The following is a 19857-nucleotide window of genomic DNA, read 5'->3' on the forward strand; positions in this document are numbered from 1 at the left end:
AAGCATGTGTAATTCCTTTATTTTATGGTCCTGGGGGATATGTGGCTGCAGGCAACAATTTAAGATATCATAGCCTGGGCCCAAGCTTCTTACACAGCAATCATGCAATTCAGTCAATAACATTTTATGAAACTCCAATGGGAGTTTGTTGAAGAAAAAGAAAAGAAAAGCTACAACCAAAAAAGGGAAGAAACCCAAAGAAAATTTTGATGAGCAGCAGTGAGCATTAAAACCTAGGTGTCTTGTACAGTGGGTGGCTGTGCAGAAAGACAACACATACTCAGAAAATTTAGCTTGTTTTTTTCTGAGCTCAAAAAGTTTCTTCCATCTTGGCAACCTCAGATGATATTCACTTGTGTAGCTGATATCATCCTGCTTGTCCACAGAGAATATATTTAACTTTATATACATAGTAAGATCTTGTTGGAGGTTTTGCTCTGTATATATGTCTAATGTCTGAGAGTATCACTAAGCAGCTCAGAATAATGCTATTTAGTTTTCCCATGTATAATTTAACACTTGGAAATGAAATACCAATGATATACTACATGATGGGAAAACTGATGCATGGATCACAGGGCTGTTTTTGACTACTTGTGGGAGCAAGCATGGGAGGGAAAAACTACTGAACATGCTAACATGCATAAAATGGTATTTTTGACATGAATTATTAACTCTGAAGAAAGTTCCATAGAAAAGCAAGATGTTGGCTAACGGGCAGATTTTAAATAGGCCACGCACTTAAAATCCAGCCTTTACATTTGTGTGGGCAGGTCTTGTGAGTGCCGAGCCTATTTTCAAAAAGGCCTGGCCTCGCACGTAAAGGCCGGTTCACACAAGCAGCAGCCTTCTTGCAAGGGGTGGGCCAGGTGGCATGTTCTGGGCAGGGAGGGGCAGGTTGGGGTGGGCTGGGACAGTGGCATTGATCGCTGTGCCGGTGCACGCAACTTACTTCAGATTGGGCCCTGAAGTTGGAAGACAAAAAAAAAAAAAAGGAAAAGATAGGAATTACGGGTTGGGGAGGAGAGGTGAAGGGAGGTTAGAGTAGGGGGTAGGGAACTGGAGAAGGCCGCAATGCATCGCTGCACGAAACTAGCAAAAATCTACCCCTTTGCGTGCACACATGCGGATTACAAAATGTGGTACGCATGCGTGCACGGTCCGCTGATTTTATAACATGCGCGCGCATGTCATAAAATCGGCACGTCCAAATGTGCGCATTCGGTAGTGCACGTGCACCTATTAAAATCTACCCTTAAGGGTGTAAATTATTTTAATTAGGCTCGCTTTGTCCACATACGTATTTGAGATCTCTTTTCTCACATATTGTCAGGAAAGTCATAGTAATTGTATATTTTAATAGTAATTATTCCGAGTACAGCAGAACTAATATTCCTGAAGCAATTTTTTAAAACATGGATTGCTTTAACCACCACAATAAAGCTCCATACAACCATATCACTATTATATATATTTTCTTGGGTAACTGAATTCACTTGAACTCCAGACCTTTTAAACTAGTGGCTCCTTATATCATGGAGAATCACTTCAAATATGCACTCTGTTTCCGCATCACATTCAAATAGTATCATATTTTACTGTTAAGATTTAAATTCGATATATTAAAAACTATTTCATTTATTTAGCATTAAACATGTACAATACTATATAGAAAATTCAATATAATCTGCTTTAAAAATTCTGCAATGCAAATAATCTTCCTGGAGTTCCTAAAAGGCCATGCGCTGCTCCCCAGTAATGGGCTGGGTAATAAACTTGTATGAAAATATGCAGTGCCATCCCTTATTGCTATGATCAACCCATTCCATGCCAATCTTATATCTTATTAGAAGTGATTGCTATAAGTGAGATGAATGTACGGTTTAGGTGTTGAAAATTCAAAAGAAAAAACTTCCTTTTGTAGTTTAATTATAGATCTCATAGGTTATCGTAAAGGTTCAAAAATTGAATACAGCGAAAAATTAGAAGACATAACACCTTTTCATTATTTGCTTTAAGGTCTTGATGACAATCTAATTTATTTGCTTGAGAAGACAATATATAATTACAGTACAAAACATGTATATTCTTGTTAAATTAGGGCTTAAAGGTTCAAGAAATTCTACCTACAAATATCACAATAGAATTTCCAAGAAAAAACTCCATTTATTTTTCTGCTAGCTGATTAAAAAAAAATGTGCACGAAAAACAAGTTTTCCTCAAATAGTTTTAAATTCCTTTTTCCTGCCTGTAAGCATTTTTTGGCAATGTGCAAGTGCATTGTGTGGTATGTAAAGAACTCTTACCTAAACGAATGTGCCCAACTCTTCCTGTCATGTAGTGTTCCGAGAATGCATACTGATAAATAGGTGCCAAATGTGAAAATACATGTTCATTTCACTTTATTTTAAAGGTGCTAACAAATTATACAAAAGCAACCACCCTTTTATTTGAGAAATAGATTGATCTTGTCCCTTTAACAGTGACAATTAAGTAGAAGTGATGTTCGTAGCAGTTCTTCAGCCCAAGACTCAATATTTCCAAAAAATAAAGTAGGCAAGCTTAATTATAAAACAGAATACAGAGTTTTGAACTTTTTTTAAGCTATACTAAAAAATAAAAACCATGAGTACAGCTTTTCGTCCACTAACACTTGTATACAATTACATTAAAAAGACTGAGCAAAAGTCACATGGTCTTCTTAAAGCAGGATGCAGACCATGCACTCCTAGGGCAATGAACAAAAAACATAGCTAGCAAGTGATGACAACTTAATTAACCTTACAAAGCAAAATCCTCCTTTATTATAAGGCTTTTCCTCTGAGTTTTGTTTTTAAAGGCACCTCTCAGTTATAACAATTGCTTTCACCTTAAGATAAATGTTCAGTCTGAACAGTTCAATGTTCCTGTGGAACATCTCTTTCAACTTAGGTCTGAAAAGTCATAGTCTTTTACTTACATTCAGATTTTAATCAATCAACTTAAAATTACAGTCTTCAAAACAAGCATGCTGACCTATAATTTGTATATTCATTAACTGGAATATCTTCAATTATATATTATAGTGTATAAGCAAACAGCACAACACTCATTTCATATCCAAACCATTATCCTTTGTGCATACTAATTCAGGAAAACTTAATACAAAAAAAGATTAAAATGCAACCATAGCGTTTTCCCATACTAGACACATTTAATACATAATGTTTACAATATATATATATTTATATATAATATACATAACTTTTAGAATTTTAAAATAAATCTGTGCAACCCACCTCTTAAAAAAGAAAGAAAAAGGGTCAAAAGTCAAATACACAAATATTTCATAAATTCAGATGTTTAGTTAAGGAGACAAAAACCTTTTTTCATTTACTATCTGGGAAGTTAATTATGAAAGCTAAATACATTAAGCCATTTGTAATATTAGTGGTAATTATTGTCATTCTTTCTTTAAACAGAAACATTACTACTAACATGGAAATATCTGTGCACATTCAAAGTGATGAAAGGGTATTTTAGAAGGTTCAAATAACACACAGATTCAATACAGTGTGTAAATAAGGTTGGGGCATATTTTCTATACATCACTTTAACAGTAAGGCTCTTTACATTATCCATGCAGCTTCTTCAAAATGAGACTTTTGATTACATGTGTTTGCTACATGACTTCCAAGAGATATTAACAGTTTACAAGCTGCATTTTCATCATCAGACTATAGAGATGAACAAATGTCTTATAATCTCAGTCAGTCCAAGAGACAGTCAAAAGAACATAAAATGATACAATATGGTAGGTAAATAGAAATATCTGACATTTACAAGTAGTGGTGCAACAGCAAAGAGATGCAAACTGAAGTAACAGATTCAGCTAATCAGAAACTGATTCGCCAAGATGGGTTTACTCTCTCCAATTTACAAATCTGTGGTACTGCACCATAAAGGAAAATGAAAAGTAAAATAGAACATTCAAGCAGAGGTATAAAAACAGTAAGTTCCTTGATTTTATCTTGGATATGCAAGAACCAACCAAACTAAATATATTTTTATGCATCACTATTAGAATGTTTTATTTTTTCTATCTTACTGAAACTGAAGCAACAGGACTGACCCACTCTGTTGAGCTCTATTAATATGCAAAAATTGAATTTCAGACATCACTGTGTGGCATGTCCTCCACATTATTACTGAACTCTAAGAAAATGCTAAAACTCCACCCCCTAAAAAGAAATTTGGAAGACACCACTGACGTGATAAAAAAAACATTAAGATACCAGGAGTTTAATTTTTTCAAAATTTTTCATATTATATTAACCCAGGTGGTGTCCCTTCATATTTGTAAAAAAAAAAAAAAAAAAAAAAGTAGCCAAGTCCAAAAACTAAAAATATAGCACTAGCCAACTGATTGGATGCTTGTGGAAAAAATAACATTCTTCAAACATCTAAAACAAGCAAAAAATACTCCAGTAAAATTGAAGTTTTAATCACATTAGGCATAATAGATAAAACTGTGCTTTCCTACAGAAAGTTCTCCATGAACCGAAGGGATAATTTTCAAACTAAGAGGGCTGCTTGCTGACCTGTGGATACTTTACCTTCCAAGCCAGTGGGTACAATTTTCAAAAGGAAACTCCATTTGAAAATTCAGGGGACTGTACGTGCAAAGTAAGCAGGGTAAAATACTCACAGGGATTTCAAAATGAAATTCTTGTGAGTACTTTGCTGTCTCAGGTCCTTTTTAGCATGGCTAAAAATATTCATGCTGTCATAGAGTGCATACTTTTATCCATATAAAGGGGGTGGGGAGAGGAATAATTTTCATAAAATGCTTTTAACTATTAAAAAATTTTAAAACACTGCCCTTCCCCAAGTCGGTATCTCTGTATTGTCTAATGCTGTGATTAAAACTTGGAGTTTTGCTGGAATGCCTACAGTATATATTTTTTATCCCTTTATATTTATCAGCAAGTTAACTGTTAAAATATCCCCCAAACTACTAAAGGTTTTTCCCATGATCTTCTTATTTCTTCTATTCCCTTATACTTTGCCAGACTTATGGCTTTATAGTTCTAGACAAACCTTTAACTCATGGTGTGCCAGGACACCTCACAGTCTGAAGCAGTTTGTTCAGTAAAATGGTGAACATGGAACAATTGCAGAAATGTCAGACAATGTATGTTTTTATGACATATATTAAAAATTAAATGCAAGCTAAACAGAGGAATACACCAATTCTTTAAGACTGCATTTGAAATTCCTAAGGAAAGAGACAGTTATCTAAAGAAAAAATGGCCAAAAGCATGTTAAGGTGACGTTTCAGAGTTGTTGGTTAATGAGCGAAATAAACTAATATTTATTTACTTTTCTATATTTTATTCTAAACACTGGGCAATTAGGCCATGTTTGCTCATTGAATTGATTGCTATTTTCTCATCCTTGAGACATTTGCCTCCGATTAAAAAAAAAAAATAAAAATTTCCCTTTGAATCAAAAGCACTGATGGACTTGCCCAAAGTTCCACTTTGATCAGCAGCTTGCGAAAATGACCAAGACTCCCTCACAATATTTCCTTATAACTGTTACTGCTAGTGTTCAAAACTCCTCCTCACCTGTTTCATTAGAAGAACAGAGCCAGCAAACACTGATCACTAGAAGCGCCTTCATTAAGTTTACTCAAATATTATATGCAATTTTGAGAAACACAGAAAGCAACTGGGTTATTCCCGAAACAAAATCTTCTCAGAGATTTGGCATCAAAAGTAGTTACCAAAGAAGCTACTGAATTCAAGAGCTAAGTTTTATCTTTTATTTTTATGGCTGCAAAGATGAACAAATCCACATCTACCTGATATGCAATGAAGTACACTCAATACAGTGTGAGGAATTTGGTTTTTCACTGGTGCTGGGAGTGCACAACCTTAGCTTTTCCAGGCTTTTTTTTTGGGGGGGGGGGGGCAGTTGTGGTAGTAGTAGTGGGGTGGGGGAGGGAATGTTATTTATCAATTACTACACAGCCTTTGTCACAGTTCAGCAAGTGTTTAAAAAGTTATTTTCACCAGAGTAAATATGACCTGAAGTCACAGAGCAGACATGCACATGCAATACACAGGTCTCCTTTTCGGAAAGGGACTCAAAACTAGAGAAAAACAAAGCAATAATGGAAAAAAAAAAAAGAATATCAATTAAACTAATATGCAGAACAGGAGAGAAAGCTCAGCTCCTGGGAGAGCTTCCTGCTCCCCCACCCCCTTAAAACTGAAATACAGTTGTAGGCAAGGTTACCTTTCACAACCAACAAATGAGAATGACTCCACAGTAGACTGGTTTAGGTGTTACTGTGGCTTAAAATCAGAACAAGACTTTGGACAAAGAGAGGTATAGCTAACCTATGTGCACCTGAAAGTCCCACAATATTTACCTTGAGGATTTAATTCAGGATCTGTACTAAGATGGCTTAAACCTACAGATTTCTGTAAGAATTCAGAGTGTATTTCTAGTCAGTGGTGAAGGAAGCAAACAAATGGAACCTATACTGTGCACAAGATACTACAGTGGGTACAAACTGTGCCACCATTTCTAGTACATGACCTGAAAATGATTGACAGAGCTTTTCAAAGCAGAATAAATTAAATTCCTAATTATATGCCGACCGTTTGTATTACTAGTCCACTCTGTTAACTGATATTTAAGCCTGGTCTTCCAGCTCCTTAGCTATTACATTGGTCCTTTCAAAAAAATAATCAAAATTTACAAATTACTTTGCAAAGTAAATGTTTGGTATTACTGTATAATATATTTCAGAAATCATATTACTACATTAATATCTTAAAAATTAGTAAAAAATTTTTTTTTTTAATTGAAGTTACTTTCTGCTTGCAGTTATTTTATTGGGCACCTTCTTGCATTTACTGCCAACAGGGTGAACAAACTGTGTTCATCCAAGTTCAGTAAATGAGTACAAGGGTTCCTATTTGTCATCTACTGCAGCTGACGACTCCTGGAGAAAGATGCATTAGGAAAGCTTCCCACACTTCCTCCTACTTTTGGGCTACAAGCTTGTCTACTCCCGAACTGTACAGTGACCCTATTTTCCCATTAAGAACATAGAAGAAGCTACTCTCGTCCAGGCCTGCCTGGACAAATATACACAACCCCCACAATAAATGCTGTTGCCTTTAGCAGACACTTGAAACGGAGTTAGCAGGCTCTCAGCGCCAGCTGAGCTCCTAGCACCCCAAACAAGCTTTAAATTTAGAAAACAGCACCCTGCAAAAAACTAAAACCACAGCAAATGTTCACTGTACTGTCCTCCAAAACCTAGGGAGGGTTAAAGGGCACAGAGAAAGGACATTTTGGTCCTTGCCCCTTCTCCCGTTTTATGTGGCCAGTTGAATCTATGAAGAGCTAGATGTTGAAAATGGAAGCAGTGTGTCATACGAAGACTTTAGCCAAAGCATCGGCTCCTGCACTGGCAATGAAACACTTGGATGGGTGGAATGCCACGTCATGAATAGATTCATCTGACTTTTTACGATGAGCTGTGAACTCTTGGATGCAGGTCTTGCTTTCTAGGTTCCAGAGGCGTATTGAACAGTCATGACCTAGGCAGAGGAAGGAAAACCAGAGCGCTGAGTTTATGAAAAGATAAAGCAGGGAGGACATTTTAACAGTTAAGAATAAAATAGTTTAAGTACTTACTGCCAGACATCAAGTATAAGCCATTAGGATCGACCGCTAAACTTGTAACAGCATCTAAATGAGCTACCATCGAATGAACTAGTTTCCCTTGGAAATAACCAAAAAAGAATTGGTTAATTGTTCTGAACAGTACATTTTACTTTATGCTCATTTGTATTAAATTAGAGAAAATAAGAAATGACTAAACTATTCAATCACATAGCAAAAAGAAAAAACATCCCCCCAAAACATCAATATCAATCTGAGAAACCTATCAGGGCAACCCCTCAGAGGTTGGAAAATTCTGATGACTTGTTTTATGTGAAACTCTTAAAATAATTAAGACTAAAATCAAATATTACAATTAATGGGAAGATTGGTTCCTCTTTATCAGTTTCTATCTAATTAGTTCTCTACTCAAGTATGGATATATAGGGGAAATGCTGTTCCCTTCAGAGCCAAAACCAACTTGAATTCTTGAGAGTTGTAGCACCATTTGCTGGCTCAAGATCACACACTCCTTTCGTTCCAGAAAGTACTTCCACATTAGCTGTCATCTATTCAACATTCAGAGATTTGCACCATAACCCCATCATTCTTATCCCTCTCCAACACCTCACCTCCCCTGCCAGAGCCTACCATAGGATTCTCATTCTGCACACTCAGCCCAATCCAAGCACTCTTTCCCTTTTCCCTTCCTACCCATCCAAGCTCTGGCATCCTCTTTATTGGAGTCTGCCCATCCCTTTGTGTCCCTGGGGTCTTATGGTTTTGCAACAATACTTAATAGCGCCCACTCTTCCAGTCTGCTCGTCTCTCTGGTCCCACGGGTATGTGCACTTTACAAAATACAGACATTTGACAGTAAACAGTACTGCCTCATGGGAAGGGACAGGCTTGACTGCCTTCAGCTGAGTGACTCAACCTGCAGCAGCCACTGGGAAGATTGAGAAGGGCTGGAGCTGAAGACAGAGCGAGAGAAGTGTAAGCTGCAGCCATACTCCACAATTTTTAGGACTTTGGTGATACGGAACCATTCTGGGAAGAAGGACTGAACTGTTTCCTGGTGTGATATTTTCACTGCTAAGCTGTTTATTGCAATTTAGAAAGTTATGAAAAATGTATATGTTGATATGGAATGGTATGTGTTATTTTAGCAGCAAAATACATGAAATCCCATGAGGAAGTCTGACAAAACTTGTTGGGTAAAAGTTGCTGCTGTTTATGATTTTAAGGTTTCAATCACCTTTGAATGAAAAAATTCCCACATTTCTTGTTGGGCACAGTATTTAGAATTTCATCATCTGTGATTTGTAAAAATTATCTCCTTGGATTTACAGAAGCAAAATCTGTTTTATTCTCTGTGTTAGATGAAAGATTTTTTGGACCTTCAGGGTTGAAATTTGTCACTGCTGGTATTGTTTTCCTGTTGGTTAGACTATTACTGAAGATCTTATTTTAAGAAACCACCATTCTAAAATAATCAGAGTGGGTTACAATAACTAGAGCATATCAACCAAACAAATACAATAAAAATAAACATTAAAATAAAATAAAGAGACACTAAAAATTAAAACAATGCTGAAAAAATCCATATTATCCACATGGACAAAAGCTGGTCTTCCTCCTAGGACTTTTAAAATAACCATGTTTTTACACTTTTCTTGAACTTCATAAAATTCAACCCAAATGACCTCCATTGGTAACGCATTCCATAAATATGATTCTTGGTAAGCAAAAGCAGTCCATCTGGTCAGTTCTAGTCGGACCTCAGATGGTGGTGGCATCCTCAATTTTTTACCACTAGATCGTAAAGGTCTAGAGGGGGTATAAGGGATTAAAAGATTGTTTGCGCCATCTTCTGGAGTCCTCTGTGACTAACAGCAGCGGGGTTTTTTGAGGGTATTTTTTTTAATTTATGCATGTATGTTTGTATTTTAATTGGGGCCAGATTTAAGATTTTGGTGCCCATAGGCAGGACCCGTGAGCAGGAAGAGGGAAGGTTGAAAATCATGCTATGGCCCTAAAGCTGTATGCCCAATAGAGAAGGTAGCTGTTTGGCTACTGCCTTAAATCTATCTCTTACCAGCGAATGGGTCAGAGAAGACCTGGGTTTGTGGTTCTGTACTTCCTCTACCCCTCCCCACAGCTGAATACTATTAATGGACAGGAAATTGGGTCAACTGGAAGCTATCCACAAAAGAGCAAAGTCAATCATAAGTGTTCCTAGATATCCTTTAGTTGCTAGAGATTCTTGCAGGTTGATTTAATAAAAAGGTGCAGGAGAGCTGGTGCTCCAAGTTGAGCACCCGCTCTCCGAATGCGCGCCCAGGCACCTCTCCTGGGCACGTGATTTTGTATTTCAATTAGGCCGGGCGCTAATAAGAAGGCACTAGGGACAATAGCGCATCCCTAGCACCTCATTAGTTGAAGAGTCGGCTGTCAGCAGGTCCGACAACCAACACAATTTTACCGGTGTGTTTTCGAACCCGCTTACAGCCATGGGTTTGGAAAATGGACACTAGCAAAACTGAGCGCCCGTTTTCGAACCCACCGACTGGCAGGCAGACTTCTTTTTGTACTTTTCTTTTGCATTTTTGGTGCCTCTGACTTAATATCGCTTTTTTTCTATTTTTCTGTACACTTTTCCCGGTGCTTTCAAAGTTAATACCAGGAATAATTAATAGGCTCATCAACATGCATTTACATGTGATGAGCCTATTAGTTTCGGGGGGGGGGTGTTTTCCACACACTATTACCCCTTTCAGCATAAGGAGTAATAGGAGCGCGTTGAAAACGTGCGACCAAACGGGTGTTAAATGGTGCGCTCAGCTGAGCGCACCAAACTGTATCAGCCTGAAAGGCAGGTAGCCAGGAAGGACAAGAAAAATAAGCTAGAGCATAAACATGTCTCTTCCCTTAGAGAAACCACCACAAACCTGGAAGAAAAGGCTAGTGTTACCCTCAGCGAACAGGAGGAGCTACAACTCACAGTAGTTTGGGCTTGTCTAAGCCCTAAAGGGACAGCATTACCAATTAGGGAAGAATGTAATAGCTATACATATGAAAATCAGAAGAGAAGCCATAAATAAGAAAGCGAGGTGTGTGTTAGTTTAGCTCATCTACACCGTATGCCTGCTTTAAATAGAAAATATTTTCCAAAAATTTAAGAAAACAAGTCTATGCCCTACAGAACTATCTTAGCTATTATTGTGCATTAGCATGAAATGCCTAGTATCTTCCGGAAGGATTTTTACCTGTGATGTTATCATAGAACTTGATGTGCCTATCTTCATGGGCTGTGATACTGATTGGAAGAGTTGGATGACTGATTACTCTGTTTATCTGGCAGGATGAATTGTTGATTCCTTTAGGGGGAAAAAAGCCACAAACAGAATACATTATATGATGACTTCCATCAACTTATTTTAGCAATTCTTTTCATAGGTGGTTCTAAAAGATATTAAAATTGGAAAATGATGATAAAGAATTAAATAAATAAATAAATAAAACTGTGAAAATGAAATCGCTTAACTGTAATGTCAGACTTCCTTTTAAAAAAGTAGCATGACCTAGTTTCAAACTATTAATTTCTTGACATTGAATAATTGTATGTTTGAGGTGAAAGGTGAAGCAGCATGACTACATGCATCCGCAGTAATACGATCTTCAACACTGAGAAATGAGCACAAAAATGTTCAGAATTTTCTGAGAACATTAATATCAACATTTAGAAGCTTTTTAAAATCTATTTAAGATACTGAAACGAAAAGGAACAGAATTTTGACAGAACATATACCCATTCCATTTTGAGTTGTAACATAGCTAGTTAGGCAGCAGTAGAACTAAAGTCCAGTAGTTTTCTCCTAATTATGTCTTCCCTGGATTATGTCTCCTATCTGAGACATAATCCAGGGAAGGTGACAAAATATCTGTAGCAGAGTCTGAAGCAGTGAAAAAAGAAACCATATATGGTGATTATCTATAAGTCATTAGATAAGTGCTTTCTTCTAGTGTCCAACTAGGAGGGGAGGAGCGGAGGAGGCATGGGACAAGGCAGTGAGACATATAGTTTCCTAATGCGCCTGTTGGGGTTCCAGCTCAATTGGAACCAGGGCTGGGATCTGGTATTGCCCTCAGCATTCATTTGCCAGTATCTAGGGATTTCTCTCCCCCCCCCCCCCCAAGTTTATATCCCCTTCCAATTTTAGTCCACTTACTGCAGCCACAGCCCTGTATCCCTAAGCCCCTAAATGATCCAGGCAGCAGAGGACTGGAGCAGGGAACAGAGCCCAAGTCCCTCTGCATAGCTGTGTGCAGCACTAGCACTGTGCAACCAGGCCAGCCCTAACATCTAAATATTGTCCAATTGGCTTGTGAAGATGTGCAGTGTTGTACCTATTAAGTTTCTATTGGCAAAAGTCCCATAATTTCATCACCCTGAATTAAGAACCCCTTCTTCTCAACATGAAGAAAACTATTTCCCCTCAACTTTACAGGTATTTTTCAAAGCAGTTGTGCATGTAAATGTAACATTATCGTAGCAATTTTCAAAAGCCATTTACCTGCGTTAAGTGCACTTCATGTGGCTAAAACCTATTGAAAATTCAATGGCATATTGTAGCAATTTTCAAAAGCTCACTTAAAGTGCCTAAAAAACCCAGTTTTTTTTTTACTTTGTCTTTATTGAAATTTAGAAATAAAACAAGTATAATACCTTATAGTAACATACATGGGAGGCAGTAAGTCTGTGTTATGCACAATAAAAGAAAAAAAATGAAAATGAGCACAATATACCTCATAATATTAAGGAAATAAAGGGGAGATACCAGGATGAAAAATTGAGTGAAATAAAAGGAGGAAATTGAAAAGAGAAGAAGAGAGGCAGTACTTAAGAACACACAATATATTGACCTTAACCAGATGTCAAGCTGAGGTAGCAGAGGGATGGGCATTTAAATACCAAGGTAAAGCTCAGGATCAAAAAAGGTATGATTGGCTCCTGGGTGAGTAATAAGACATTGACAAGGAAATTGTAAGGGAAATTTAGCTCCTAGAGCCAAAACTTCAGGACACACAAGAATTTTTTTCTGACATTCCTGAGTGGATCTAGTAATATCAGGAAAGATCCAAACTTGCTGACTGAGAAAAAGAGACTGTCAGAAAAAAGATCTTAAAATCAAATCACAATCTTGTGAGAAAACAAAAAAGAAAAAGATTTCCACATCCAGAAATCTCAGTGTCCATAGAGGATCCCAGGAAATGAGACAAATCCAAATCTGGCACACGAGTGGACTCAGCTGGATTCAAGTCCAAACATTTTGTCATATAAACCTTAGCAAAGGTGGGCATTACTTCAGTGGGAATTTTCAAGACCTCAGTAATATATTTTTTGACCATATCAGTAGGGAAAATTAAGCTAGACTGAGGAAAATTCAAAATCCACGGATTTAAATAGCAGATGGAATTCTCAATATTTTCCAATTTCCTGGAGTGAGAAAGGTCTGATTTAACAAGCATATCTTGAGCTTGCTGAAGAGAGGAGACTTGCTGTTCCAAAGCAGAAATCTTCTGAGAATGAGAAACTGACTCAGTTTCAAGAAGTCACCTGAGTTCCCGCACACATGGGGGAGAGGAGGAGTCAGAGCGCCGGGGCCGAGAGTGGTTTCAAGGTCCAGTGATGGAGCCACCCTCTCCACAGCTTCAGACGCCAAGGATACCATCGACGGTAAATCAATCGCTAGAGAGAGGAAACTCTCTATGGTAGGCTGGAGAGGGTAAAACGTAAGGAAAAGAGGAGCTCCAAATGACCATGCCTCTGAGTAGGCAGCCATCTTGGATTGTAAAACCCAGTTTTAAGCATATAAATGCTTTTGAAAATGAGGTCCAGATTTTGTGGTCTCTTGTTCTGTTTCATGCTTCTGAAGAAAGCTCTCCTATGAGATCCTTGCAGTACCCACTGACAAACTTTTATAGTGTGAACTGCCTTTCTGGGCTTTCCCCACCCCCAATGTAAATAAGTCTCCATTTGGACAACCCTTCAAGTATATGCAAACCCTTGTAGCACTTTTATTAGCTTACTATCACCTTTTTTGTATTTTCTGGAACCAGGAAATCAATTTTCAGAAAGTGTGACAAAAACAGATCTGTCTCCAAGAAATGTGGCTAGACAATGGCTTTGTACAGAGAAAAATCACATCTCCATGCTTCCACTGTTAAATGCATGCCAATATTCACCCAACTGTAGGTACTGCATCTGGCTTTTATTCTAAGTCTGACATCAAATTAAACCTCATTGGTCAAATGTCTCATAATCTAAGATATGTGTACCTCTCTGCTTTCCCAAGACGAAAGGTTGATGCAAGAGTGCTAGAAATCCTCTCCAAAAGCTGGTCTTCTATTTCTCAGCAGAAGCCTAATGTTCAAAGTAGTACTACAAATATACATATGCTTATCTTTAAATATCACACCCAGTTCACATACTATATTACAAATTGAGATTCAAAAGAAAGAGGTAAAAAATGGATTAAATATTCTTTGTGAACATTTTTTAATATGTTATTTTTTTCGGTTATATAATGATGTAAACAAACTTGTAAGAAAATAAGTTACAATGTAGATAAGACCCTCCCCCCCCCTACAAAATCTCAACTATACAAAGAATAGCTGGAAAGTATATGCACCAAGATATATAATATAAACGATCCACTTTAAATCAATCAAGTGGCAGACCATTTGGTGGTATACCAACTCTGAAAATAAGACTATATACTACACACCAAGTTATTCCTATTCACAGGTGTAAGCTTTTCCATTAAATATGCCAACCCTCCCCCACAAGCGTCTAAACATATCAAACCCAATGAGCTGTACTTTCTTTCAGTTAGCCACTATTACACATCTTGCTGCAATGAAACAGTGAGAAACCAACTTCTATTGCTTTGAAGAAATATCTACTGAAAGACTCAAAATAATTTTTGGGGTGACAGAATTACCATGTCTGTGTTCTTCAGGTGCATATCATCCTCCAATATGCTTTAACGTTTGAACATTCCCATCATACATGCATCATTGTTCCCACCTGGCTACAATGACACTGAGTACAAAAGAAACTCCCTCAGAACACTTTAAAGGACTGGCCACAGCTATCTGGCCTGGTCTTCCTTAACACCCAAGCCAGCAAGGGATTCTGGGCACAGGGAGGATCCTTGCAGCCAAGCAGAAAAAAGTAGGGCCCAGAAGGGAGGATGCGGCCACAGGGAGAAGGCAGGAAGCCAGCTTGTGCCAGAACTATATATATTTGATTGTTTGTTAACACAAGAGACTGATGAGGTAAAGTGGTTTTATGCTGCACTTTTATTTTTGACTGTAAATAAAGCCTTTTGTTTGATGGGAACCAATCACAACTTGGCCTCATTTTGTACTCCTGACTGTTTCCCAACCTGTGGCTATTCCCGAGTGACCACAAACACCAAAACTTATTCCCCACTCCAGAAAATATTTTGCTCAAGCTATGAAGGAAGAGGTACCATCTATAGTACATTTCATATCTATTCTCCATTAAAGCAGCTGAATAGAGGACTTACTCAAATTTTTCAGATGTCATCCCAAATCTATTCTGTAAATTCACCCACAAGATCCCTTTCCCATTTTAACATGTGTGTGTATTTAATGCCATCCTTGGAGTTAAGATTTTGGTATAGTTTGGAAATTAACTGCTTAACAGATTTCCTTTCTTTACACAGAATTTCAAAGGGTGTAACTACCCTTTGTACTCCTAACTTCACATTCCCTTGATTTAGAAAATGTCATATCTGGATAAAAATGAAAATATTCGTTTCATGCAGATAGCAGTGGATTTGCAAATCTTCTATTACATTTTCTTAGAATTGACCCAGATGTTCTAACCCAATGCCCTCCTAACCTTTAAGTACTAGACTGCATCCCAGGAGGGAGTGCTGGATTATATCTTACCAGTAAGAATATTTACCCACCAATCCTCTAACTCCACTCACTGAATTCCAAATGTTTACTGTATGTCTAGCATATGGACAGGAACATATTCCTGATCATCTTATCTTTCAAGGAAGCCAACTAATAAATCTAAAGGGAATTTTTCTTAGGCTATATTGCTCCACATTCACCCACTGTTTCATAGGCGATACTTGCGACATCCTATCATTGCCCTCAACCGCGCAGCAAAATAATTTCTAAAGTTCGGAACCTGCAAGCCCCCCATTAAATAAGACTGGTATAAAACTTTCCTAGATATACCTAGGTATACCTATATTTCCATAAACCAGATATATCTGAACACCTTATTCTGCAGCGTTCTGAAAGTTAAATCAAATACAAAAATAGGAAGGGTCTGAAATATTCTAGGTAACACATACATTTTAATGCTAGTGATTCAGCCAAACCAGGAAAAACTAAACTGCCCCCTGAATTGAAGATCTTTAGCAAACCTGCTATAAAAGTGGGGACTAATTCAAATAGAACAAGAACATAAGATTTGTCATACTGGGTCAGACCTAAAGTCCATCAAGCCCAGTAACCTGTTTCCAACTGGGGCCAATCCAGGTCCCCAAAGTTCAATACATTCTATGCTGGATTTTCCCAAGTGTACCTTAATAATTGTTTATGGACTTTTCCTCCAGGAATTTGTCCAAACCTTTTTTAAACCCAGCTACACTAACAGCTTTCACTATACCCATTGGCAACAAATTCCAGAGTCTGTGTGTTGAGTATAAAAAATATTCTATTTATTTGAAATGTACCACTTAGTAACTTCATTGCATGTTCCCTAGTTTTTGTACTTTTTGGAAGAGTAAACAACTGATTTGTGTTTACCCATTCTAGAACACTTTTATAGACTTCTATTATAACTCCCCTCAGCCTTCTTCTTCAAGCTGAAGAGCCCTAACCTCTTTACCCTTTCCTCATGGGGGAATCATTTCGGTTGCCTCTCTGTACCTTTTCTAATTCTGCTATACCTTTCTTGAGATATGGTGACCAGAAGTGCACACAAATGATATGCTCTGAAATACTGCCCCCCCCCCCCAAGATAATTTAAATGAGATTTTACCCAACATAAAGGAAAATTTGATTGTTGAGATCTCTATATAGGCTTCAGTTAGACTGATATTCATATCTTCTGATTTGGTCAAATTGACCTGAAAACCGGAGATTTTCCCATAACTGTGAAATTCTCTAACCAGTAAAGGTAGGTTAATAGAGATCATGTGATGCGGTGAGCCTAGTGAGTCGCAGTCACTGGAGCTCCAGGTACCACCCCTCCAAATATATAGATATAATAGTCTCATCGTTACCCTTCCAACAGTGGCCAATCCAGGCCACAAGTACCCAAAAACTAAGTCTATTCCATGTTACCATTGCTAATGGCAGTGGCTATTCTCTAAGTGAACTTAATAGCAGGTAATGGGCTTCTCTTCCAAGAACTTATCCAATCCTTTTTTAAACACAGCTATACTAACTGCACTAACCACATCCTCTGGCAACAAATTCCAGAGTTTAATTGTGCGTTGAGTAAAAAAGAACTTTCTCTGATTAGTTTTAAATGTGCCCCATGCTAACTTCATGGAGTGCCCCCTAGTCTTTCTACTATCCGAAAGAGTAAATAACCGATTCACATCTACCCGTTCTAGACCTCTCATGATTTTAAACACCTCTATCATATCCCCCCTCAGCCGTCTCTTCTCCAAGCTGAAAAGTCCTAACCTCTTTAGTCTTTCCTCATAGGGAAGCTGTTCCATTCCCTTTATCATTTTAGTAGCCCTTCTCTGTACCTTCCCCATCGCAATTATATCTTTTTTTGAGATGCGGCGACCAGAATTGTACACAGTATTCAAGGTGTGGTCTCACCATGGAGCGATACAGAGGCATTATGACATTTTCCGTTTTATTCACCATTCCCTTTCTAATAATTCCCAACATTCTGTTTGCTTTGACTGCTGTAGCACACTAAACCGACGATTTCAATGTGTTATCCACTATGACGCCTAGATCTCTTTCTTGGGTTGTAGCACCTAATATGGAACCTAACATTGTGTAACTATAGCATGGGTTATTTTTCCCTATATGCATCACCTTGCACTTATCCACATTAAATTTCATCTGCCATTTTGATGCCCAATTTTCCAGTCTCGCAAGGTCTTCCTGCAATTTATCACAATCTGCTTGTGATTTAACTACTCTGAACAATTTTGTATCATTTGCAAATTTGATTCTCACTCGTCGTATTTCTTTCCAGATCATTTATAAATATATTGAAAAGTAAGGGTCCCAATACAGATCCCTGAGGCACTCCACTGCCCACTCCCTTCCACTGAGAAAATTGTCCATTTAATCCTACTCTCTGTTTCCTGTCTTTTAGCCAGTTTGCAATCCACGAAAGGACATCGCCACCTATCCCATGACTTTTTACTTTTCCTAGAAGCCTCTCATGAGGAACTTTGACAAATGCATTCTGAAAATCCAAGTATACTACATCTACCGGTTCACCTTTATCCACATGTTTATTTACTCCTTCAAAAAAGTGAAGCAGATTTGTGAGGCAAGACTTGCCTTGGGTAAAGCCATGCTGACTTTGTTCCATTAAACCATGTCTTTCTATATGTTCTGTGATTTTGATATTTAGAACACTTTCCACTATTTTTCCTGTCACTGAAGGCAGGCTAACCGGCCTGTAGTTTCCCGGATCGCCCCTGAAGCCCTTTTTAAATATTGGGGTAACATTAACTATCCTCCAGTCTTCAGGTACAATGGATGATTTTAATGATAGGTTACACATTTTTACCAATAGGTCTGAAATTTCATTTTTCAGTTCCTTCAGAACTCTGGGGTGTATACCATCCAGTCCAGGTGATTTACTACTCTTCAGTTTGTCAATCAGGCCTACCACATCTTCTAGGTTCACCGTGATTGGTTCAGTCCATCTGAATCATTACCCATGAAAACCTTCTCCGATAAAGGTATCTCCCCAACATCCTCTTCAGTAAACACCGAAGGAAAGAAATCATTTAATCTTTCCGTTATGGCCTTATTTTCTCTAAGTGCCCCCTTTAACCTCTCGATCATCTAATGGTCTGACTCCCTCACAGGCTTTCTGCTTCGGATATATTTTAAAACGTTTTTACTGTGAGTTTTTGCCTCTACGGCCAACTTCTTTTCATATTCTCTCTTAGCCTGTCTTATCAATGTCTTACATTTAACTTGTCAACGCTTATGCATTATCCTATTTTCTTCTGTTGGATCCTTCTTCCAATTTTTGAATGAAGATCTTATGGCTAAAATAGCTTCTTTTACCTCCCTTTTTAACATTACCGGTAATAGTTTTGCCTTCTTTCCACCTTTCTTAATGTATGGAATACATCTGGACTGTGCTTCTAGGATGGTATTTTTTTAACAATGACCATGCTTCCTGCACACTTTTAACCTTTGAAGCTGCTCCTTTCAGTTTTTTCTATTTTTCTCATTTTATCAAAGTTTCCCTTTTGAAAGTTTAGCACGAGAGCTGTGGATTTGCTTACTGTCCCCCTTTCAGTCATTAATTCAAATTTGATCATATTATGATCACCAATGCCAAGCGGCCCCGCCATCGTTACCTCTCTCACCAAATCCTGTGCTCCACTGAGAATTAGATCTAAAATTGCTCCCTCTCTTGTCTGTTCCTGAACCAATTGCTCCATAAAACTGTCATTTATTGCATCCAGGAACTTTATATCTCTAGCATGTACCGATGATACATTTACCTAGTCAATATTGGGGTAATTGAAATCTCCCATTATTACCGCACTACCAATTTGGTTAGCTTCCCTAATTTCTCTTAGCATTTCACTGTCCGTCTCACCATCTTGACCGGGTGGATGGTAGTATACTCCTATCACTATAGTCTTCCCCAACACACAAGGGATTTCTACCCATAAAGATTTAATTGTGCATTTAGTCTCATGCAGGATGTTTATCCTGTTGGACTCTATGCCATCCCAGACATAAAGCGCTACACCACCTCCCAGGTGCTCCTCTCTGTGATTGTGATATAATTTGTACCTCGGTATAGCACTGTTCCATTGGTTGTCCTCCTTCCACCCTGTCTCTGAGATACCAATTAAGTCTATGTCATCATTCACTGCTATACATTCTAATTCTCCCATCTTACTT

General features: G+C 37.9%; 1 protein-coding gene across 5 annotated transcripts in view; it reads right to left on the reverse strand.

The window, feature by feature from the left end:
• Positions 1-5972: 5972 nt before the first annotated feature.
• The window catches only part of STRN (striatin), a 533408-nt gene continuing 519523 nt past the window's right edge, over positions 5973-19857 (reverse strand). For all 5 annotated transcript variants that reach the window (XM_029593931.1, XM_029593930.1, XM_029593929.1 and 2 more), the window contains 3 exons: positions 10935-11045; positions 7699-7785; positions 5973-7601 (listed from right to left, as the gene is read on the reverse strand). In XM_029593931.1, the coding sequence (XP_029449791.1) occupies positions 7432-7601; positions 7699-7785; positions 10935-11045 (368 nt within the window). In that variant the 3' untranslated portion in view covers positions 5973-7431. The remainder of the gene's footprint in view (positions 7602-7698; positions 7786-10934; positions 11046-19857) is intronic.

Source organism: Rhinatrema bivittatum, chromosome 3 (assembly GCF_901001135.1).
Source record: "Rhinatrema bivittatum chromosome 3, aRhiBiv1.1, whole genome shotgun sequence".
NCBI classification, from domain to species: Eukaryota; Metazoa; Chordata; class Amphibia; order Gymnophiona; family Rhinatrematidae; genus Rhinatrema; species Rhinatrema bivittatum.